This window comes from Nerophis ophidion, linkage group LG22 (assembly GCF_033978795.1).
Source record: "Nerophis ophidion isolate RoL-2023_Sa linkage group LG22, RoL_Noph_v1.0, whole genome shotgun sequence".
Classification (NCBI taxonomy): Eukaryota; Metazoa; Chordata; class Actinopteri; order Syngnathiformes; family Syngnathidae; genus Nerophis; species Nerophis ophidion.
In genome coordinates, this window is record NC_084632.1 from 28806364 (window position 1) to 28831456 (window position 25093).

The 25093-nt window shown below is 38.9% G+C and overlaps 1 protein-coding gene across 2 annotated transcripts in view; it reads right to left on the reverse strand.

The window, feature by feature from the left end:
- Nucleotides 1-3950: 3950 nt before the first annotated feature.
- Nucleotides 3951-25093, reverse strand: part of mpl (MPL proto-oncogene, thrombopoietin receptor) — a 33669-nt gene continuing 12526 nt past the window's right edge. The window contains exons 6-12 of one of the 2 annotated variants that reach the window (XM_061883652.1): nucleotides 21615-21720; nucleotides 21314-21483; nucleotides 21089-21123; nucleotides 15448-15607; nucleotides 14746-14827; nucleotides 8752-8839; nucleotides 3951-8682 (exon numbers count right to left, since the gene is read on the reverse strand). In XM_061883652.1, the coding sequence (XP_061739636.1) occupies nucleotides 8197-8682; nucleotides 8752-8839; nucleotides 14746-14827; nucleotides 15448-15607; nucleotides 21089-21123; nucleotides 21314-21483; nucleotides 21615-21720 (1127 nt within the window). In that variant the 3' untranslated portion in view covers nucleotides 3951-8196. Of the gene's footprint in view, nucleotides 8683-8751; nucleotides 8840-14745; nucleotides 14828-15447; nucleotides 15608-21088; nucleotides 21235-21313; nucleotides 21484-21614; nucleotides 21721-25093 lie in introns of both variants that reach the window. The other variant, XM_061883651.1, reaches the window with a different exon arrangement.

A 25093-nucleotide genomic window follows, 5' to 3' on the forward strand; every position in this document is an offset into this window, starting at 1 on the left:
AGAATATATAACAAATTGGACCAAGATATATTTCTAACAAAGAAAAATCATTATTTCTTCTAGATTTTCCAGAACAAAACTTTTAAAATAAATTTACAAGACTTTGAAATAAGATTTGAATTTGATTCTACAAATGTTCTAGATTTGCCAGAATAATTTTGGGGAATTTTAATCATAATAAGTTTGAAGAAATATTTCAAAAATATTCTTTGTCGAAAAAACAGAAGCTAAAATGAAGAATTAATATAAAATGTATTTATTATTCTTTACAAAAATAAAACAAAACACTTGAACATTGATTTAAATTGTTGGGAAAGAAGAGGAAGGAATTTAAGAGGTAAAAAGGTATATGTGTTTAAAAATCCTAGAATCATTTATAAGGTTGTATTTTTTCTCAAAAATTGTCTTTCTGAAAATTAGAAGAAGCAAAGTAAAAAAATAACTAAATTTATTTAAACTAGTGAAGACCAAGTCTTTAAAATATTTTCTTGGATTTTCAAGTTCTATTTCAGTTTTGTCTTTCTTAGAATTGAACATGTCGAGCGAAGCGAGACCAGCTTTCCACTAAATAAATACAATTTAAAAAATACAGGCAGCTCACTGTCAAGTGCTGCTATTTGAGCTATTTTTAGAACAGGCCAGCGGGCAACTCATCTAGTCCTTACGGGCTACCTGGTGCCCGCGGGCACCGCGTTGGTGACCCCTGGTATATAGTATGTGTCTGCCTTGAATTACAGCCGGGTCAAACTCGCTTCCCAAAATAATTAGCGCATGCTTAGTATTACCGCCTGGTCAAACTCGTGACGTCACGAGTGACACTTTCCCTGTCATCATTTTCAAAATTGAGGAGGCTGATTTCAATACCGGTCATTTGAAGATTAAAAGCTAGTCAGTAGGATTTAAGGTCCAAGCTTACATCCCACTCAAATTTTTACTGCATAGCTTTGGTAAGTGCCGGAGTGAGAAGAGGTTTTAAAATAATTAGCGCATGCTTATTTTTACCGCCTGCCTTTGGTAAGCGCAGGAGTGAGAAGAGGTTTTAAATTAATTAGCGCCCCGGTGGCAATTCAAGGTAATACGGTAGTTGTTTTGGTAGCACTTTAGTATGGGGAACATATTCTAAGTAACAAAATGGTAAATGGATTATACTTGTATGGTGCATTTATACCCTTTTTTAAGGAAGTCAAAGCGCTTTGACACTGTTTCCACATTCACACACCAATGGCGGGAGCTGCCATGCAAGGCGCTAACCAGGACCCATCAGGAGCAAGGGTGACGTGTCCTGCTCAAGGACACCACGTCGTTACATCTTCTGCTGCGGCATAAAAAGGGAAAGGGAGGAGCAATCGTGGCAGAAGTAGGAGAGGAACCACCCGACCACAACGACCACGAGAGCGACTAGATCGACCGAGAGAAAGATGGGCCCCCGCAGCAGATGCAGCCACCGGGCACCGAAAGGTGCGCCGCGACGAGCAGGAAGAGCCAGCGAACCATAAATTGGCGCGACCGACTGGCCAGACAAAAGGTTTATTGAAAGAATAAACAAAAGTCAAACCTGTTACGATGCGTCCTGTATTGATTGGGACTGCAACCCACACGGGAACGGCTGGAGACCCGTCACAAAGAGATAAAGAAATAGAATACAGCACTATGTCATCAGTTTCCGATCTATTAAATTGTATGACAGTGAAAAATATTGCTCATTTGTAGTGGTCTTTCTTGAACTATTTGGAAAAAAGATATAAAAGTAACTAAAAACTTTTTGAAAAATAACCAAGTGATTCTATTATAAATAAACATTTCTACACATAGAAGCAGAGGTGGGTAGTAACGTGCTACATTTACTCCGTTACATTTACTTGAGTAACTTTTGGGATAAATTGTACTTCTACGAGTAGTTTTTATGCAACATACTTTTACTTTTACTTGAGTATATTTATAGAGAAGAAACGCTACTTTTACTCCGTTCCATTTATCTACATTCAGCTCGCTACTCGCTACTTTTTTTTTATCGATCTGTTTGTTTGTTTTGGTTTATGACAGAGCTTCAAAGTAGAATCTACGCATGCCTGCGTTTCACCAATCACATGCAGTCACTGGTGACGTTGGACCAATCAAACAGAGTCAGGCGGTCACGTGACCCAACTTAAACAAGTTGAAAAACTTATTGGGGTGTTACCATTTAGTGGTCACTTGTACGGAATATGTACTGTACTGTGCAATCTAATAATACAAGTATCAATCAAGCAATCAATCAAAATTGTAAAGGAAAAAAGACTTTTTATTTCAACCATACTTCCCGTCAAAAGCCTAAAGACTGATCGCACAGTTCCTGTCTTCACAATAAAAGCGCCGCTCCATCGCGCCTGCGTTAACAAAATAAGAGTCTCCCAAAGCCAGCGCAAACAACCTAGCAAGCTACGGAGTTTGCTGCCAATGTATTTCTTGTGAAGTGTATAAAAACGAATAGGGAAGCTGGACAAATAAGATGCCAAAAACCAACGACTTTCATGTGGTATTAGACAGAAAGGAGGAACTTTTTTTCTCCTCCATTTGAAAAAGTGGACGTTATCAGCACTAAAATGCAAGTCATCAGAATCAGGTAATACACCAACTTATATTCTTGTCTTCATGAAAGATAGGAATCTATATGTTAAACATGCATGTATATTCATTAAAACACCTTTAACATGTCAACAAAAACGGCAAAATAAATAAATATAAATCATATACTGTATATATATATATATATATACATATGTGTGTGTGTGTGTGTATGTGTATATGAGGTAGATCACCTCGACTTGGTCATTTACTAAGTAATTGATTAATCTTGAAAAACTTATTGGGGTGTTACCATTTAGTGGTCAATTGTACGGAATATGTACAATTGACCACAATCTACTGTGCAATCTACTAATACAAGTTTCAATCAATCAATGAATGCCTCCTGAGCCTATGGTGCTTTTAAGTTATTGTGGCTCAATGTGCCTTAATTTTTTTTATTTTAATGTACTATTGTTTGAAATATATTATTGTTTGAGTTGCTTAAGAGATATTCATGGCTCTGAATTTGCTCATTGCTATTTTTATGTTTTTGTGCATTATTTGTTGCCGTAATCAGGTTACTCGTCAGTTACTCAGTACTTGAGTAGTTTTTTCACAACATACTTTTTACTTTTACTCAAGTAAATATTTGGGTGACTACTCCTTACTTTTACTTGAGTAATAAATCTCTAAAGTAACAGTACTCTTACTTGAGTACAATTTCTGGCTACTCTACCCACCTCTGCATAGATGTAATCATCAACTTAAAGTGCCCTCTTTGGGGATTGTAATAGAGATCCATCTGGATTCATGAACTAAATTCTAAACATTTCTTCACAAAAAAAGAAATCTTTAACATCAATATTTATGGAACATGTCCACAAAACATCTAGCCGTAATCACTGAATATTGCATTGTTGCATTTCTTTTCACAGTTTATGAACTGATGTTCATATGTTGTTAAAGTATTATTTAATAAAGGATTTTTGAGTTGTTGGTATTTTTAGAATATTTTAAAAATATCTCACGTACCCCTTGGCATACCTTCAAGTGCCCCCAGTGGTACGCGTACCCCCATTTGAGAACCACTAATCTAGGGGAACGTGTGAGGGTTAGGGTTAGATTTAGGGTTACTAATAAGCAATAATTCTGAGGTCATTGAGGGAAGACTCTTAGTTAATGGCTTACTGGTTGTATAATAAGGCCATGCAGAATAAGGCATTAATAAGTACTTAGTAATGACTAATTAAAAGCCAAATTTGCATGTTAACAAGCAACTAATTAATGGTGAATACCGTTGTTTTGTAGACAGCACTGTATAGGATAGCACACATTTTTGTTGTACTCACAAAGACAAAGATTATGATATTGAATGAAAAAAAAAAAGGTGTTCTGCAATTACCTTTCATGTTGTTAATCAAATTTATTCTCCACCAAAACAATAAAAGCACGTCATGTAATAGTTGCACAATACACACAGGGTTATGATTTACCAGCATCACTGGAAAACAATACGATATAAGATACAAAAAAAAATTAAAAATACAGCCAAATAAAAACCAACAACACACAAAGGATGTCTCTATAGTCTTCACACACAAGTAAAAATGTGTATATTATACAATCAGAGTATATATAAAATATATACAGTACAGGCCAAAGTGTGGACACACCTTCTCATTTCAATGTGTTTTCTTTATTTTCATGACTACTTACATTGTAGTTTGTCACTGAAGGCATCAAAACTATGACACCTGTGAAGTGAACACTATTTCAGGTGACTACCTCTTGAAGCTCATGGAGAGAATGCCAAGAGTGTGCAAAGCAGTAATCGGAGCAAAGGGTGGCTATTTTGAAGAAACGAGAACCTAAAACATGTATTTAGTTATTTCAACGTTTCTTGTTAAGTACATAACTCCACAAGTGTTCATTCATAGTTTTGATGCCTTTCATGTAAATAGTCATGAAAATAAAGAAAACACATTGAATGAGAAGGTGTGTCCACACCTTTGGGCTGTACTGTATGTATAGAGAGAAACAATATACAATTGATAAATTCAACATATATTTTAGTTTTTATACAAAATATATTTCATCGATTTACTTTTAAATTGTAAAGCTATTTAAACATTTTATATAATTGTTTTATTTAGTATCTATGAAAAAAAAAAGATCGTTATTTGTTGAATTGTATCATCAATGTATATGTCCATTGAATTTTGCTGAATGCTGACTTACCAAAAAATTAACACAGGGTGTCCCTAAAATCTAAACAAATGGGTAAAAATGTGTTTATAATATAATTAAAGAATATTGAACATAAAGTACATATGTTGAAAAAGAAGTGACGTTAACAAATGCAACATATTTGTAGGATGGATACAAAATAAATGTTTTCATTTATGCCATTGTTAGTTTGTCAAATTAGATTTTTTTTAAATGTAATTAACTAAATAAGCATTTATTAAATAGGAAGTATTTTAATTGTATCATATGAGTATGTCCATTGAATATTGCTAAATGCTGACTTATAAAAAAGTGACCAAAAAGTGTCAATGAAGTCTTAAACATTTCAAAAAATTTGTATATTACACAATTAAAACAATCAAAAATATATGTACAGAAAATGAACTGATGGATGTTTATATAGAAAATAATATCAATACATGCAACACATATTTGATGTTTTGTATGAAGATAATGTTCATGTGTCATTTTTGAATTGTAATTTTTTTTTTTTTTTACATACCTATTAAATTAAGTATTCATCAACAAATAAGTATACGTTTAAGTGTATCGATTGTATGTCCATTGCTTCTAAATTCTGACATACAAGGTGTCCCAAAAGTCTGGACACCATTGTAAAAATGTTGAACATTTGGGACGGCGTGGCGCGGTTGGGAGAGTGGCCGTGCCAGCAACCTGGGGGTTCCTGGTTCGATCCCCACCTTCTACCAACCTCGTCGCGGTCCTTGAGCAAGACACTTCACCCTTGCTCCTGATGGGTCGTGGTAAGGGCCTTGCATGGCAGCTTCCGCCATCAGTGTGTGAATGTGTGTGTGAAGGGGTGAATATGGAAATAGTGTCAAAGTGCTTTGAATACCTTGAAGGTAGAAAAGCACTATACAAGTATAACCCATTTACCATAATTAAAAATAGCTATAAAAATGTGTACAGTACTATTATACAATACAATTTACAATGAACATGAGTTAGTTGTTTTGAATAATGATTTAATTTGGTTTTATCCATCCATCCATCCATCATCTTCAGCTTATCTGAAGTCGGGTCGCGGGGGCAGCAGCCTAAGCAGGGAAGCCCAGACTTCCCTCTCCCCAGCCACTTCGTCTAGCTCTTCCCGGGGGATCCCGAGGCGTTCCCAGGCCAGCCGGGAGACATAGTCTTCCCAACGTGTCCTGGGTCTTCCCCGTGGCCTCCTACCGGTTGGACGTGCCCTAAACACCTCCCTAGGGAGGCGTTCGGGCGGCATCCTGACCAGATGCCCGAGCCACCTCATCTGGCTCCTCTTGATGTGGAGGAGCAGCGGCTTTACTTTGAGTTCCTCCCGGATGACAAAGCTTCTCACCCTATCTCTAAGGGAGAGCCCCGTCACACGGCGGAGGAAACACATTTCGGCCGCTTGTACCCGTGATCTTATCCTTTCGGTTATGACCCAAAGCTCATGACCATAGGTGAGTATGGGAACGTAGATCGACCGGTAAATTGAGAGCTTTGCCTTCCGGCTCAGCTCCTTCTTCACCACAATGGATCGATACAGCGTCCGCATTACTGAAGACGCCGCACCGATCCGCCTGTCGATCTCACGATCCACTCCTCCCCCACTCGTGAACAAGACTCCTAGGTACTTGAACTCCTCCACTTGAGGCAGGGTCTCCTCCCCAACCCGGAGATGGCACTCCACCCTTTTCCGGGCGAGAACCATGGACTCGGACTTGGAGGTGCTGATTCTCATTCCGGTCGCTTCACACTCGGCTGCGAAACGATCCAGTGAGATTTTGGTTTTATAATTAAATAAAACATCATATGTGCAGCTGGGATAGGCTCCAGCACCCCCCACCCCCCGCAACCCCGAAAGGGACAAGCGGTAGAAAATGGATGCATAGATGGATAGATGGATGGATGTTTTTTATGTTTGGACTCAAAACACTAGCCATCCACCAGTCATTGTTTCTGCAACCCGCTTGCTCCCTCTACTGGCTAAACGCTATGTAGTAAAATGTTTCCAACTGCATATGATTTAAAGGCCTACTGAAACCCACTACTACCCACCAAGTAGTCTGATAGTTTATATATCAATGAGGAAATATTAACGTTGCAACACGTGCCAATACGGCCTTTTTAGTTTACCAAATTGCAATTTAAAATTTCGCGTGAAGTATCCTGTTGAAAACGTTGTGGTATGATGACGCGTGCGCGTGACGTCACGGATTGTAGCGGGCATTTTTTTCCAGCCCGATCCAAGCTATAAGTCATCTGCTTTCATTGCATAATTACACAGTATTTTGGACATCTGTGTTGCTGAATCTTTTGCATTTTTTTCAATTAATAATGGAGACGTCAAAGAAGAAAGATTTAGGTGGGAAGCGGTGTATTGCGGCCGCCTTTAGCAACACAAACACAGCCGGAGTTTCCTTGTATACATTCCCGAAGGTGAAGCTTTACTATGGAAAAGAGAGATCAAGCGAACATGGTTCCCGACCACATGTCAACCGGCAGGTTTCGGTGATACAATTGTGGTAATAAGTAGGCTCTTTCCGTAGACATGAGCTGAGCTTGTGTCGTTCCTCGTGCACCTGTCAAAGAGGCAGCTGCGGACTGTCTTGCCTCCTCCGACCGGCCGCACCTGACCGTGGGATGCTTCCCCGTGTAGGACGGGGAAAAAAAGCTCAGCCTGGCGCGACTGGCTGCCTTCGCTTCGCCTCGTCGAGAAACGTGGCTTCCCTTACAGACACTGGCGGTCACCACAACCGTGGCCACACCCCTCCGACTTTCAGGTACGCCAGTATATCTCACTACAAGCAGATAAGGGATTTTCCAGAATTATCCTAGTAAATGTGTCTAATAACATCTGAATCGCTCCCACTGCCCTGTCTTTTTTCATTTTTTTTCTAGTCCTTTACTCTCACTCTCCTCATCCACGAATCTTTCATCCTCCCTAAAATAATGGGGAAATCGTCCCTTTCTCGGTCCGAATCGCTCTCACTGCTGGTGGCCATGATTGTAAACAATGTTCAGATGTGAGGAGCTCTACAACCCGTGATGTCACGCGCACATCGTCTGCTACTTCCGGTAAAGGCAAGGCTTTTTTATTAGCGACCATAAGTTGCAATCTTTATCGTCGATGTTCTCTACTAAATCCTTTCAGCAAAAATACGGCAATATCGCGAAATGATCAAGTATGACACATAAAATGGACCTGCTATCCCCGTTTGAATAAGAAAATCTCATTTCAGTAGGCCTTTAAAAACATGTTCATATATCACAAGAATGTGAAAACTCAGCAGTTTGTCTTAATGCATTTTTTTTTAGCAGAAATAAAGAAGACTGAGATACTGATACAGTAGAATATTGATGTGCTGATTTATTACCAGCATGCTCGTATTTGACAATAACATATGTGCAATGTAACTAGAACTTGTTACTGCAGGGTAAGTTTGTATAAAGGTTGCCAGGCTCCCTAATGTCAGACTCTTTTTCAGCAACTGCAGGCTCGGAGAGAGGCAAGTAGGAATGGTTTAGTAAGTCAGTGTCCAAGCTATTGGGGACATAGACCGAGTCCTCGATGCAGAAACAGCGACCTGTTTTTGGAAGAAACTCTCCCTCCATTCCCAGGCCTCTTATCTCCCCAAACTGCTCACAGACATACTTGTTTCCTGCGGCACACATGATGACACTCTCCCTGTTCAGAGTCACATAGTCTGGAAACATTTTCAGTTCTGTTCTTGGGCTTTCGTCTCCCTGGTCTCCGCTGCCGTGCTCTGGTTCTGACGACAGGAGTTGAGTCGATTCGTGGAACGACTTACCCAACGCTGAGACCTCCTGCTGAGACATGACCTCCACCAAAGAAGAAGAGCACGCCTCCTCAAAGTACTGTTTTGTCGTGACTGGGAGGTCCTGTAGATAAAGATGTTTGCTGAAGGTGTACAGAAGGGCTTGCAATGTAGAACTTTTTCAAGTGTTTACCCAATTCTGCAAGTTGGTCTCGGTGAGGAAACTCTGAAGGACTTTGTCGAGGTTTGGCACAGGCGGCCACAACCACTGCTTCAGTTTTCTAGGAGTGACAACACAACCTAGATTACAACTTGATATTAAACATTGTTGTATATGTATTAAAAACTGGTTGTCCTCAAATTTCCTCCAGATAAATTCTAACAAACGTAAACTCTGATAATCGCTCCTGAAAAAAAGATCCCCCTGATCAAGAAGTCCTTTGGTGCTGTGGGTGCATCTGTTAAAACTAGTCTCAGAAACCTTCGAGTTGTGTTTTATCAGTCAATGTCATTTAAGGGTCACTGCCGTCAACTGACCAAAAACTGTTTTTATTTTCTCAGAAATATGTCCAAAGTGAGAAAATAGTTGTCAAAATTGGATCTCGAAATGATCATTCACGCGTTCATTTCGTCTCGTAATGACTATTGCAATTCTCTCTTCACTCTTTTCAACAAGTCCACGCTAAAGAGACTTCCATCCATTTTCTACCGCTTATTCCCTTTTGGGGTCACGGGGGGCGCTGGCGCCTATCTCAGGTACAATCGGGCGGAAGGCGGGGTACACGCTGGACAAGTCGCCACCTCATCGCAGGGCCAACACAGATAGACAGACAACATTCACACTCACATTCACACACTAGGGCCAATTTTAGTGTTGCCAATCAACCTATCCCCAAGTGCATGTCTTTGGAAGTGGGAGGAAGCCGTAGTACCCGGAGGGAACCCACACATTCATGGGGAGAACATGCAAACTCCACACAGAAAGATCCCGAGCCTGGGATTGAACTCAAGACTGCAGGACCTTGGTATTGTGAGCCAGACACACTAACCCCCTCTGCCACGGTGAACAAAATGCGGTTGGTAGACTTTTGACAGATGCACGCAGAACAGCCCATGTCGCCCCCAATTTCATCCAGTCTTCATTGGCTTCCAGGTAAATTCCACATTTAGTTTAAAGTTTTAGTCCTGACATTCTGTACATTTGAATGGTGGGGCCCCTCAGTACATCACTAACTTGCTATGCCTTTACTCCCCAGAGTGCAGTCTCCCGTCTTCAGGCCAGAGTCTTCTAAAGATGCCCAAAACTCGTTTTAAAACCTGTGGAGACCTGGCATTCCAGGCTATAGCTCCCAGACTTGGGGACGATTTGCACCAGTCCCTCCCCAATCTTGACTGTGTTGAAACTTTTAAGAAACATATGAAAACTTCTGCGATGAGGTAACGACTTGTCCAGGGTGTACCAGTGCCCCCCGCGACCCCAAAGGGAATAAGCGGTAGAAAATGGATGGATGGATGGATGAAAACTTCTCGTTTCAGTAAAGCTTTCAGTTAATGCACCTTTTAAATATCAATTTTAATCCACTTTGTATCCTTTTTATGATGTTGCCCCTGTTGCTTTAATTGAATTGTTTTACTTCACCTATGTTTTGTACAGCGCTTTGTCATTTTATCTGTGAGAAGCGCTTTATAAATACAATTTACTTACTTACTTACTATTATGTTAAGTCAGGATGTCCCCATCGACAGTTTTGGCCTTTGATCACAATCAGATTTTTTGGCCTTGGAACTGATCCGATTTCAATACTTTGACAAAATATGTTTTATAGCAAGTAACTTAAGTAAACAAAATGATTTTTAAGAAGCTTATCGTAATCAATTTAGAATTTGGTAGTATTGTTGTAAAACATGATATATTACATTTGTGGTAATGAATGCTGAACATATATTTTTTCTACAAAATAAAGTACCGAGTGCACAATAACTAAACACAACAAAAACTACTATTGACTTAAATTACGTGGGTTTTGCCCTCAAAGCCTTCCTGTATCCAGAGACGCTGAGTTTGTGAACATTAACAACTCCACCGAAAATGTGTTTCTAAAAATAAGAACAAGACGTTTTCACACTGGTGCTATTCAAGGTATCCATGGAATCGACATCTGGATCTATCACCCCTACTTTACATTGAAGCTGAAGCCATTCCTTTTCGTTCAGTCCTCACTGGAGGACTAGTGCAAAGTTTCTGGAAGAATATTAATATCTTAGAAGCGGCTTTATTCTGTCTAAAGACAACATTTTCATTCAAGAGTCTTCATTATGCTTATGCAAACATAAAACTAATTTTCAGTGAGGAACTCAATAAAAGGAAACATTGAAATACTGACGGAAACTTAAAAAAAAAATGCATTTGAAAAATATTGCAGCTTGCTCTCAAATTTAAGCCGGTGTTCTGGCAAGACATACACCCTCTTGGAATCCATGCAACTCATGCAAGTGTGTGACAGGAAATAAGGAAATGCATCCCTTTCGAAGGAATCTTTCACGTGAGTACAATCGTAAAGTACCAGTAGAATGGAAAAACAAGTTGCCTGTATATCAAAGCTATTATCACATATATATCTGATAGATAGATAGTATTTTACTGATTCCTTCAGGAGAGTTCCTTCAGGAAAATTAAAATGATGTATGACCCTGAAGGACTTACTAAGTTTGCAAGCAAATAGATATGATCAAAACAGTATCACTCTCATGGAGATTCCCGAGTCATTATGAGAGATGATGAGCTGGCCAATCACATGATCACGTGAGATTGAGGCAGGAATCACAGATCCTTAATCACTAACAATTATCACTTTGGGAAAATGTATGATCAGACGAGGGCTGGGTGACATATCGAATAGACTCGATATATCGCGGGTTTGTCTCTGTGCGATATAGAAAATGACTATATCGTGATATTCAAGTACACGTTCTCACACAGTTGCTTTTAGCTGCGGGCATTACACTACAGGTTCTTATCACTCTTTGTTGTCTCTGCTTCTCACAGAGACGTAAAACAAGCGCACCTTCTTACGTACGTCACATACCCTCGCGGAGCAAAGAGGTAGCGGCATGGGTAACGTTAGCTGTGGTGCGAGTGGTAATGCGAGAGAAAGAAGGTGCGAATGTGGTAACAAATGAAGGAAGAATTAATTACCATGAAAAACAGCAGGGGGTCCATCGATTGGCGGTGGTTTGGCTTCAAGCCGGAATATGTCGAACAGACAACCGTAATTTGTCAAGTGTGGGGCAAAAGCATTGCGACAAAAAGTAGCATTAATGCTAATATGTAGCATCATTTGAAAAGTCACCCGCTAGAAAATGAAGAGTGCTTGGAACTCCGCACGTCAACATCTCCGTTCGGTGCCACACCAACAAAATGCCGAGGCAACCATTACCATATCAACACCGTATGAAACAAATAGTCAACAACAGAAGGAGATAGCATCCGCAGGAACCTACCACATAGTGAAGGACATACACTATTTGATTTCCTTTTATTCAGCTAATTTTTATTTGACAGTTATTGAAATATCTTGTGTGACATCATGCACAAAAGTGCACTTTATTCGTTTAAAACTACTGTAGTGGCACTCTGTACAAAAAGTGCACTTTATTTTAGTGTTATTTTGATATGTCATCTTAGTGACATCATGCACAAAAGTGAACTAATAGCTTGTTTTAAAATGTCTCTGACAATCTTGCACTTTCTGTTTTGAAATGACATGAATGTTTGTGCCACTGCTTAATAACTGTTTAATAAATACAGTTTTGGTCAATTGACTTAGTTGTGATTTCCCTCTGTGCATGGAAGTTTAAAATGAGCATATATTAATGCAGTATGAACAAAAATGTTTTAATGTAGACACATAGTATCATCATACTGCTGTGATTATATACATCCATCCATCCATTTTCTACCGCTTATTCCCTTTTGGGGTCGCGGGGGGCGCTGGCGCCTATCCCAGCTACAATCGGGCGGAAGGCGGCGTACACCCTGGACAAGTCGCCACCTCATCGCAGGGCCAACACAGATAGACAGACAACATTCACACTCACATTCACACACTAAGGCCAATTTAGTGTTGCCAATCAACCTATCCCCAGGTGCATGTCTCTGGAAGTGGGAGGAAGCCGGAGTACCCGGAGGGAACCCACACATTCAAGGGGAGAACATGCAAACTCCACACAGAAAGATCCCGAGCCTGGATTTGAACCCAGGACTGCAGGACCTTCGTATTGTGAGGCAGACGCACTAACCCCTCTTCCACCGTGAAGCCCGTGATTATACACATCAGGTCTTAATTCAAGGGTAAGGCAAAATATCGAGATATATATCGTGTATGGTGACATGGCCTAAAAATATCGAGATATTAAAAAAAGGCCATATCGCCCAAACCCTATTCCAGACCCTTATATTGTTGATCCTGAATATAAGGAGGATGAGCTATAAGTTGTCAAAGCCGTGTGCTAAACAGATCCAGCTTTAGTGAAACACTAAGCATCAAGTATTGCTAAGTGCTAAACAAGAAATACAAACTACAAACATAATAAAACGATCGCGCACTGTACAATGTCTGCTCTTACTTCTATGACAATTGATAGGATGTCCATATCTTCTTGTTTAGATGAAGAATTAATCATGATGCACACAAAAGGTTAACAAGAAAAAGTCTCCCTGCATGCAGACACTGTCTTCGTTTTTGTGTGGTTGTCTCCATCTTTGAGTATAAATTGAATGACACAGATGAACAACTTGTAGATTAATGGCTAAATCCTCCCAATAGCCAGATGAGAAGCATGATTCATAATCTGGAATAACTGTCGAGCCCAGACACAATGATGCGGGAGCAGCAGGACATCGCTGCCGGCTCACAGTTAAGCAGCAGAGGTCGACCGAGCTGTGTGTAATCAATCCGCCCCTCAAAAAATAGTTTGTCTGTGTATCCACTTATAATAACAACATAGCTAATATTCCGATCACAGTATTTATGAAGATTATTTTTGAAAGTAGATCCCTTCTCCTTGTACATAGACCACGTCACAGGAGCCAAGCGTGCCAGGCGTTCCATTGGGTGCCAGCAACATGAGGGTTCCTGGTTCAATCCTCACCTTCTACCAACCTAGTCGCATCTGTTGTGTCCTTGAGCAAGACACTTCACCATTGCTCCTGATGGATCGTGGTTAGGGCCTTGCATGGCAGCTCCCGCCATCAGTGTGTGAATGTGTGTGTGAATGGGTGAATGTGGAAGTAGTGTCAAAGTGCTTTGAGTATCTTGAAGGTAGAAAAGCGCTATACAAGTATAACCCATTTAAAATTTAACAGAGTTTGATTGTCGATATATTTTTAAGCACAATCTTTTCAGAAGTTTTTTCTCTCTCGTCTCTCCCAACCCCTCCTCCTACCCTGGCCGCTCACTGTCAAAGACAACAGATGATTAGATCACCACGTACCACCTGGGAAATCTGATCACCTGCCAGCTGTGTCCTACCGTCCCGCACATGCCCCGCCCCTAGCCGATGGTGCTCCGCCCTCAACACCATTGACATTAGCGGTGACCTTTGCTCCTGCAGGCGCGCCGATCGCACTTTCCCTCCACAGTATTGTTTGTGGGTTTTGGATGGTTATTTAGAGGGTTTTGTGGGCGGAATAGAGAGCCCCAATTGACTCCATTGATAGCAGACTTTTTATTTGTTTATTTATTTACAACTTAGAATGAATAAAAAAGAAAAACATGTGTGTTCACGTCTTATATAGGGGTTGTAAATGATAGACAGAACGTCTCTCTCCAATATTTGCAAATTTCCAGTATGACTGATCTGATAACGTTCGCTCCGAACGTCTTCGGAGTGAAATACTAAAAATGGCTGACTTAATTTGTGGCATTTTGTCATGTTTTGATGTGTCTTTTCACATTCTTTGCGCATTGTAATTACAATATGGTTTCATGGATACAATGAAAAACAATTAAGCATATAAAGTCAACTAGTTTTTTTACTCGAATGGTACTTTAAGCTATGTCAACACCACGACACAGATCACCAGCCTATCTCGAATCACTTAAAAAAGGCAAATATCGCCACCACGATGCGATCCCATGATCGGGATCGGGATGTATCTTGTAATAATGAAAAATTAAATACTTACTGGAAGTAAATAAAAACCAAAGAGATGAGGATGACGGCAGTTATCAGCAGTGTGACAGGGATGCAAGTCATAAGCAAAGTATCTGAAAAAGTCATATAATGATCTCGTATTACTGTAATGTCCAACAAAACAAAGAAATCATATTTTATATTTTACCACGGGGGGCGGGGGGGTCTCAAACTCAATTTACCTGGGGGCCGCTGGAGTCAGCTATGGTGACCCTGAGCTGTTAAGTCATTATGCATGTAAAATTAAATAATTGTATATTTTGACATTGTTAAGTTCCACAGGACAAGGTTAGAGACACTCCTGCTTGCTTAGCAGTAGCTGCTCTTTGTGTGGCCCATTGTATGTTTTATCATTTTGTGTTTGCACTGTTATTGTCGTTAGTGGGATTCAAGATTGCCATAAAATATTCTACTATGAAAGAGATGGCCACAATTACATTAATCACCTGGAGACATTCCGTTTTAATTAGGCAAACAAAAAATAAACATTTTTAAAGGGAATAAAACATTTTGGATTGTTTGTCTCTTTTTGGCCCTCAAATTTCTCAATAAAACTTCAGTCCTAAATTAAGTTCAATTGACGGTCATAAACTATGGGCCCGTGGGGCACGAGTTTGAGACACCTTTTTTAAGCCGGTCAAAGTTGGCTTAACCACTTGCATATGTGACTAATGAACCGCTCCATTGATCTTACCTATTCCTGCAGGAGTTTTTCCCATGAGAACATTTGACCAGTCGCTCCATTGACCAGAAAAGAAATATCCATTTGGTCTCGCTCTGACCTTCACCTTGTATTGGCTCCTTGAGGGAATCTCCAGACATGTGCTTGTTGATGGGCCCTTTAGGGAAACCAACTGAAGAAAAAAAACATTGAAGAACTGATTGGTATTTAATGTTGGAAATGCATCAATCAATATTGGACCGCTGATTAAGAGTGAAAGTCAGAATATGCCTTGAACTGGCCATTACTATATAAGTATTACTGTTGACAATGTTGATGTTGCAGCTGGATACCAGTTTAAGATAATTTTTTACAGTCATTTATTTGACATTAAATCGAAACAAACAAATAATCAAAGCATAACACAAAATACATTGCTTATGTTGTTGGTGATGGCAAACAACATACGTGCAAAAAAATGTGTATTTTGATTAGAGATATTAACGGCCGATTAATGCTTTAAAATGTTTTATCAGAAATTATCTATATCGGTTACAAAAAGTAAAATTCATGACTAAAACGCTGCTGTACGGAGTGGTACACGGACGTAGGGAGAAGTACAGAGCGTCAATTAGCCTTAAAGGCACTGCCTTTGCATGCCGACCCAATCCAATAATATCTGCGGCTTTACATGCACAAGTGAATGCAAGCATATTTGTTTAACAGCCATACAGGTCACACTGAGGGTGGACGTAAAAACAACTTTAACACTGTTACAAATATGCGCCACACTGTGAACCCACACCAAACAAGAATGACAAACACATTTCGGGAGGATATCCGCACCGTAACACAACATAAACACAACAGAACAAATACCCAGAACCCTTTGCAGCACTAACTCTTCCGGGTTGCTACAATATACACCCCCTGCTAGCCCCCCCACCTCAACCTCCTCATGCTCTCTCAGGGAGAGCATGTCCCAAATTCCAAGCTGCTGTTTTGAGGCATGTTAGAAAACATAATGCACTTTGTGACTTCAATAATAAATATGCCAGCGCCATGTTGGCATTTTTTTTCCATAACTTGAGTTGATTTATTTTGGAAAATCTTGTTACATCTTTTAATGCATCCAGCGGGGCATCACAACAAAATTAGGCACAATAATGTGTTAATTCCACGACTGTATTTATCAGTGTCGATTGATATCGGAATCGGTAATTAAGAGTTGGACAATATTGAAATATTGGATATCGGCAAAAGAGCCATTATTGGACATCTCTAATTTTGATGTATTTGCATGCACCAGGTTTTATATGTCTAAATACTTTTGTACTTGCTGTCTTGTGCACCCGGACTTTAAAACAGAATTCCGAATAAACCTGATTGAGATGAGGCCCCAGGGCTTTTAGCTCATTGGCTTTTAACTCGCTGGCTAGGGCTTTTAGCTTTACTCATAATTAGTGGGGATTTGGTCGCTGATTCAACCCCAGCGTATGCAGGGCTCGGCCCAATCTAAATGGAAAAATCTGAAATTCTGATATTAATAACTATTTCTGCAATAGCAAAACACTTTTTCTGTATATCAAACACCTTTTTATTGAGGGCCACATTGCAGATATGGCTGCTTTAATAGGGCCGTATGTAACAGTGAATACATATGAATATATATGTTTAAGGATGTGCTTAATGATATTATTACACAATTGTTAATGCAATTGATTATTTTATATTGTTTAATATACACTTTAAAAAATAAAGCTGTTGATTTAACGATAAAAAACCTGGCAGTTCAATTGCCAGAATTTTACATTTAAGGTGTTTTTTTTTTTACAGCATAAATGGAAAAAAAGTATGACATTTTTTTACGGTCGAATTTTAACGACTTAGTTTTCAGTTTTTATGGCTGTTGTTTTTACGGTGTATTAATGTAAATTGAAAGCTCTATTACATCTTTTTACAGTTAAATGTTTGGTACTTTTTTTTAATACAGTGAAATCTATAATCATTTTTACAGCGCACAACTTGATGGATAACTTGCTTTGAAATCATAAGTCAAGCAGTTATCTAAGTCGTTATTCTTTTTTTAACAAAAATAATATTGGAATGTATGAAAATTTAACATTTTTATTGCATTATTACATAATATTGAAGGTAAATATATACTGTATGCCAGGGGTGCCCATTACGTCGATCGCGAGCTACCAGTCGACCGCGGGGGGTGTGTCAGTCGATCTCCAGCCAGGCTTTTAAAAAAAATAGACCTAAAAATTAGTGATCATCAATCTTCACCAAGACGTCACTTAAATGACATTCACGGTACCGGAGGGTCTTGTGAGATGACGCTGGCTATCCTATCTTCACAATAAAAGCCCTGCTTCATGCTGCCTGCGCTAAGTAAATACAGAGTCTCGGAAAACTGGCGTGCACAAGCGATCCCTCAGAAAGCTGGCGTGCACATCACTTGTGCACGCCAGCTTTCCGAGACTCTTATTTTGTTAGCGCTGGCAGCATGAAGCAGGGCTTTTATTGTGAAGGTAGGAAATGTGCAGTCGGCCTTTAGAGTTTTGACGGAAGGGACGGCGCGAAAGTCTGTTGAAATAAAAAGTGTTTCTCGCCTTCCTCTCTGTCATTTTTTCATAATAATGAACTGGCAGTAGCCAGCGTCATCTCACAAGACCCTCGGGTGCCGTGAATGTCAATCAAGCAAGCTACGGAATTTGCCGCCAATGTTTTTCTTGTAAAGTGTATGGAAGCTGGATGAATTAGATGCCAAAAACCAACCACTTTCATGTGGTATTGTACAGAAAGGACAACTTTTTTTCTCCTCCATTTGAAAATGTGGGCGTTATCATCATTACTGTCTGATTCCAATCAATGCAAGTCATCAGAATCAGGTAATACACCAACTTATATTCTTGTCTTTGTGAAAGAAAGACATCTATATGTGTTACACATGCTTGTATTATCATTAAACATATTTAACTTGTTTACAAAAGTGTCTCTTTCATAAATAAATAAATATAAATGATATATATAAATGAGGTAGATCCCCTCGAGTTGGTCAATTGAAAAGTAGCTCGCCTGCAGAAAAAGTGTGGGCACCCCTGCTGTATGCAATTGCATGCAATACGTGTAAATACATGTATTCGCTGTCAAAATGGAACAATGAATGTGTTCAGTAAAAAAAGATTAACACATATGACACATATTAAAGTTAAAGTAAAGTTCCAATGATTGTCACTGGGTGTGGTGGAATCAATCAATCAATCAATCAATCAATCAATCAATCAATCAATCAATCAATCAATCAATCAATCAATCAATCAAAGTTTATTTATATAGCCCTTAATCACGAGTGTCTCAAAGGGCTGCACAAGCCACAATGACAGCAATGTGTCCTCTACATTTTACCCATCACCATTGTCACCCCCTGGAAGATGAGGGGAGCAGTGAGCAGTAGTGGCACCACGCTCAGAAACGATTTGGTGATTTAACCCCCAATTCCAACCCTCGATGCTGAGTCCCAAGCAGGGAGGAAAAGGGTCCGCTTTTTTGTAGTCTTTGGTATGACTCAGATGGGGTCTGAACTTATGACCCCCAGTCTCAGGGCAGAATTTCTAACCGCAAGGCCACTGAGCTGGTATATGGATTATATCCGGGATTTTACAGGCTATATAAAATGATTTGGCGGGCCTGATTGATCTTGAGTTTAAAACCTGTGCTTTAAACCAGTGTTTTTCAATCACTGTGACGCAGTGCACAGTGTGCTGTGAGATACAGTGTGGTGTGCCGTCGGCGATCATCTAATTTCACCTATTTGGGGTAAAGTACTATCTATCTATCTATCTATCTATCTATCTATCTATCTATCTATCTAAAAAAATATTTTTTTGCAGACCAGTTATTACAGTCTGCAAATGATGTGTTGTTGTTGAGTGTCGGTGCTGTCTAGCGCTCGGCAGAGTAACTGTGTAATGCGCTTCCATATCAGTAGGTGGCAGCAGATAGCTAATTGCTTTGTACATGTCGGAAACAGCGGGAGGCAGCGTGCAGGTAAAAAGATATTTAATGCTTAAACAAAAAATAAACAAAAGGTGAAAACTGCTAAGAAAAGGCATTGAAGCTTAGGGAAGGCTATGCAGAATGAAACTCAAACTGAACTGATTACAAAATAAACAAAAAAAGAATGCTGGAAGACAGCAAAGACTTACTGTGGAGCAAAGTGGCGTCCACAATGTACATCCTGACAATAAACAATGTGCCCACGAAAAAAGGATAAAGACAACTAAAATATTTTTGATTGCTAAAACAAAGTAGATGCGGGAAATATGGCTCACAAGAAGAAATGAAACTGCTACAGGAAAATACCAAAGAAAGACAAAAAGCTACCAAAATAGGAGCGCAAGACACGAACTAAAACACTACACATGGGAAAACACCAAAAAAAGTCCAAATAAGTCACGGCGTGATGTGACAGGTGGTGACAATACACCTACTTTGAGAGAAGAGCTATAGTGATGCATGGTTGGTTATGGTTTAAAGTCATATCCAACAATTGCGACAACGACTTCACTGTCAACTGAGTTTCGTTTTTTTAATGATTTCTCCCGGTGAAACGCAAAATATGTGCTGTGGCTCAAAAAAAGTTGGAAAACACTGCTTTAAACATAATTATTCAAAATATTTTCATCTTTTTAAAATAATTCAACAATATAGGTATGTACAGTGGGGCAAAAAAGTATTTAGTCAGCCACCGATTGTGCAAGTTCTCCCACTTAAAATGGTGACAGACGTCTCTAATTTTCATCATAGGTAGACTTCAACTGTGAGAGACAGAATGTGAAAAAAAAAATCCAGGAATTCACATTGTAGGAATTTTAAAGAATTTATTTGTAAATTATGGTGTATTTGGTCAACCATTCAAAGCTCTCACTGATGGAAGTAGGTTTTGGTTCAAAATCTTACGATACATGGCCCCATTCATTCTTTCCTTAACACGGATCAATCGTCTTGTCCTCTTAGCAGAATAAAAACAGCCCCAAAGCATGATGTTTCCACCCCCATGCTTCACAGTAGGTATGGTGTTCTTGGGATGCAACTCAGTATTCTTCTTCCTCCAAACACGACGAGTTGAGTTTATACCAAAAAGTTCCATTTTGGTTTCATCTGACCACATGACATTCTCCCAATCCTCTGCTGTATCATCCATGTATCCATTTTGGTATAAACTCAACTCGTCGTGTTTGGAGGAAGAAGAATACTGAGTTGCATTCCAAGAACACCACACCTACTGAGAAGCATGGGGGTGGAAACATCATGCTTTGGGGCTGTTTTTCTGCTAAGGGGACAGAACGATTGATCCGTGTTAAGGAAAGAAAAATTCCTACAATGTGAATTCCTGGATTTTTTTTTTCACATTCTGTCTCTCACAGTTGAAGTGTACCTATGATTATTACAGACTTCTGTCATCATTTTAAGTGGGAGAACTTGCACAATCGGTGGATGACTAAATACTTTTTTTGCCCCACTGTATATATGTATACCTGCATTCTTTGATTTTTTTTGTTTTCAGTTTAGACACCCCTGCACTGCAGGTTTAGTAACTCCCTATTTGTGGGGAAAACATGACTCTCCTTTGTGAATTAGCATGTTAGAAAGGGCAAAAACCTACCAGCCATGATTTGCTCTCTCTGATTTGGCAGCCAACTTCATATTGCATGTGGGCAGACAGAGTAATAATATGAGGTGCCTCCCATGTCAAACACAATCTTCCTCCCTCCAGAGATCCTCTCAGATCAGCTGGTGGAGATGTTTTAACTATCAAACAAAAATGTGAACGAGTATCAGATATCGCTTTATGTGATGCGATCCATATTTAATAAAGAGGTTCACTCACCAATGTTTTGGATTGTGAACTCTTGGCTGTAAAAGGTTCTGCTGAGTGGAACTGTGGGACTGCTTAGTTTCATTAGGACTTTTCTGGACGTATCCCCCTGAAAACTGCATTGGTCGGTCAGCATCCCATCATCCAGACACTCTGTCCAGTCAGTCCAGCCCGTAGACTTACTGCAATTGAAACATCATCTCGTCAAATACAAGCAGGTTGTGTTTCTCTCAGAAAAAACTAAATGTTGTTTGTGCATTTTTTAGGCAGAGCTTTATGTGTGTAATCAGAATGAAAAGATTAGAACTGCTACCTCAGGTGCATTTTGTAGAAAAGTCTTGGTTGGCTGTATTTGCTGACGTTCCAATGACAGGTGACGGTTTGCAGGTCACAGGTGAAGCACTTCAGTGAAACGTCCTCTGCAAAGAAAAAATGTACAATAGATCTACAATGAGGAAATTAATATACCGTATTTTTCAGACTATAAGTCGCAGTTTTTTTCATAGTTTGGCCGGGGGTGCGACATATACTCCAGAGCGACTTATGTGTGAAATTATTAACACATTACCGTAATATATCAAATAATATTATTTATCTCATTCGCGGAAGAGACAAAGAAAATGTCAGCAATCGTCACACACACGTCAACCAATAAGAATTTGGCGGGGGAGGGTCATGCAGAAGTGCATTGTGGGTCATGGAATGCTAACTGCTATATGCTATATGCTACTGCCATAACTATTAAAATGGATAATTTCATCGTTGGTGGTAACGTATAAAAACTGAGAAGGGCTGTACAAAAATGACAACGAAAGGGAAATCACGTACTGCAGATTACAAGCTGGACGTAGTGAAATATGCAGCAGAAAACGACAAGAGGAAGCGGCGCATACCTTTGGAGTTGGCAGAGTTGTTTAGAAGCGACATTGAGGAAGAAGATTTCATGGGATTTATCGATTAGGAGTGACAGATTGTTTGGTAAATGTATAGCATGTTCTATGTTATAGTTATTTGAATGACTCTTACCATAGTATGTTTCGTTAGCATACCAGACACGTTCTTCCTTGGTTATTTATGCCTCATATAACGTACACTTCTCCCGTCCAAAGGCAAAACCCAGTAACTCAATTTTGGTCAAAACTGAGCTGATAATAATTTTGGAGTTCCTAGGTGATATGCTTTACATTAGTGTATGCGATATTGTAATTTGTTCCGTAAGTAAGCTGTTACGCGCATGGCAGGACCTAGCAACTACCACATAACCGCGTGGATACAACAGAAAAACCTAGTATCTCAAGGGACCAATCGGAGCATTTTTGTCAGTCGCCTAATTGTCTTTAATGAGACATTTGCACGAATGGGGGCCGACAGTCAACCTGATTATGTGATATTATGGCACGAGGGGATATTTGGAAGATTGGCCCAGGACGTTGCAAGCACCTTCATTAAATGTATTGTTCTTGATTCTTCCCCTTGCATACTCTTTTGGGCAGATAACTGTGGAGGTCAAAATAAAAACTGGACGCTGTACCCGGCTCTTGCCCAATGTGCAAACGCAGAATGGGGCCCACCAGAGATTGTGATAAAATATCTGGAGAAAGGGCACGTTCATGAGAGCAGATTCAATCCATGGCTCAATCGGCAAGAAATTGAAAGCTCAAGAAAACATCTATACGTTTGATGACTTTGTAGATCTTTGTAAGACAGCATCAAGATAGATTGGTTTTCCTTTGTTTTCTCAAAATCAGCTAGAAGTGAGTTATTAGGTTTTGTCTTTGGACGGGAGACTTATTCAGCCTGTTGTTCAGTATTCAGCATCCCAAGAACACCACACCTACTGTGAAGCATGAGGGTGGAAACATCATGCTTTGGGGCTGGTTTTCTGCTAAGGGGATAGGACGATTGATCCGTGTTAAGGAAAGAATGAATGGGACAATGTATCGTGAGATTTTGAGCCAAAACCTCCTTCCATCAGTGAGAGCTTTGAATGGTTGACCTAATACTAATTTTCCACCATAATTTACAAATACATTCTTTAAAATTCCTACAATGTGAATTCCTGGATTTTCTCTTCACATTCTGTCTCTCACAGTTAAAGTGTACCTATGATGAAAATTAAGGACCTCTGTCATCATTTTAAGTGGGAGAACTTGCACAATCGGTTAATGACTAAATACTTTTTTGCCCCACTGTATGTAAAGTATATTATATATACTGACAATATTATATTATGTCTATATCTATATCTAAAATAAATGCTGTATTGCAGTGGCTGGCCATGCGTTTCCTACCTAGGCCTTTAGTGATGTCCGACTTCAAAGATGACCTCTCAAAATACAATAATTGAACTGACAACATGACCATTGCTGGAAAAATACCATACGAGAACATTTACGCCCTGATCACATCAACAGTGTACAAAACGGGTTATTTTTTGGCACATTTTAAAATCAATTAAAAGGGATCAGCAATTAAAACATATCTTATGTGGTACTGTCAAAATTAAAATGGCAAAAAACATATTAAAGTAAAAAAAATTAATATCTGAACTCACAATTAGTAGGACCTATTCGACTCAGTATAAAATAGCGATACTCCTCGTCGTGTGCTTGTTTGAGAGGAAATGGCGAGCATTTCATCGCCATAACACAGGGGTCACTAACCCGGTGCCCGCGGGCACCAGGTAGCCCGTAAGGACCAGATGAGTCGCCCGCTGGCCTGTTCTAAAAATAGCTCACATAGCAACACTTACCAGTGAGCTGCCTCTATTTTTTTTAAATTGTATTCATTTACTAGAAAGCTGGTCTCCCTTTGCTTGACAATTTTAATTCTAAGAGAGACAAAACTCAAATAGAATTTGAAAATCCAAGAAAATATTTTAAAGACTTGGTCTTCACTTGTTTAAATAAATTCCTTTTTTTTTTAACTTTGCTTCTTATAAGTATCAGAAAGACAATTTTAGAGAAAAAATATAACCTTAAAAATGATTTGTAGGATTTTAAAACACATATACCTTTTTACCTTTTAAATTCCTTCCTCTTCTTTCTTGTTCAAGTAAATTATTTTTTTTAATGTGAAAGAATAATAAATACATTTTAATTTAATTCTTCATTTTAGCTTCTGTTTTTTCGACGAGGAATATTTGTGAAATATTTATTCAAACTTGTTATGATTAAAATAAAATAAAAATATTCCGGCAAATCTAGAAAATCTGTAGAATTAAATGTAAATCTTATTTCAAAGTCTTTTGAATTTCTTTTAAAATTTTTGTTCTGGAAAATCTAAAAAAAATATTGATATGTCTTTGTTAGAAACATAGCTTGGTCCAATTTGTTATATATTCTAACAAAGTGCAAATTGGATTTTAACTTATTTAAAACATGTCATCAAAATTCTAAAATTTATCTTAATCAGGAAAAATGACTAATGATGTTCCATAGATTATTTTTTTAATTTTTTCAAAAAATTTAAATTATCTCGTTTTTCTCTTCTTTTTTCGGTTGAATTTTGAATTTTAAAGAGTCAAAATTAAAGATAAACTATGTTTAAAAATTAAATTTTCATTTTTTTTCCCTGTTTTCTCCTCTTTTAAACCATTCAATTAAGTGTTTTTTTCATCATTTATTCTCTACAAAAAAGGTTTCCGTAAAAGGAAAACAAATATACGACGGAATGACAGACAAAAATTGAATTTTTTTTATATATATAGATTTATTTATTAAAGGTAAATTCAGCAAATTGGCTATTTCTGGCAATTTATTTAAGTGTGTATCAAACTGGTAGCCCTTCGCA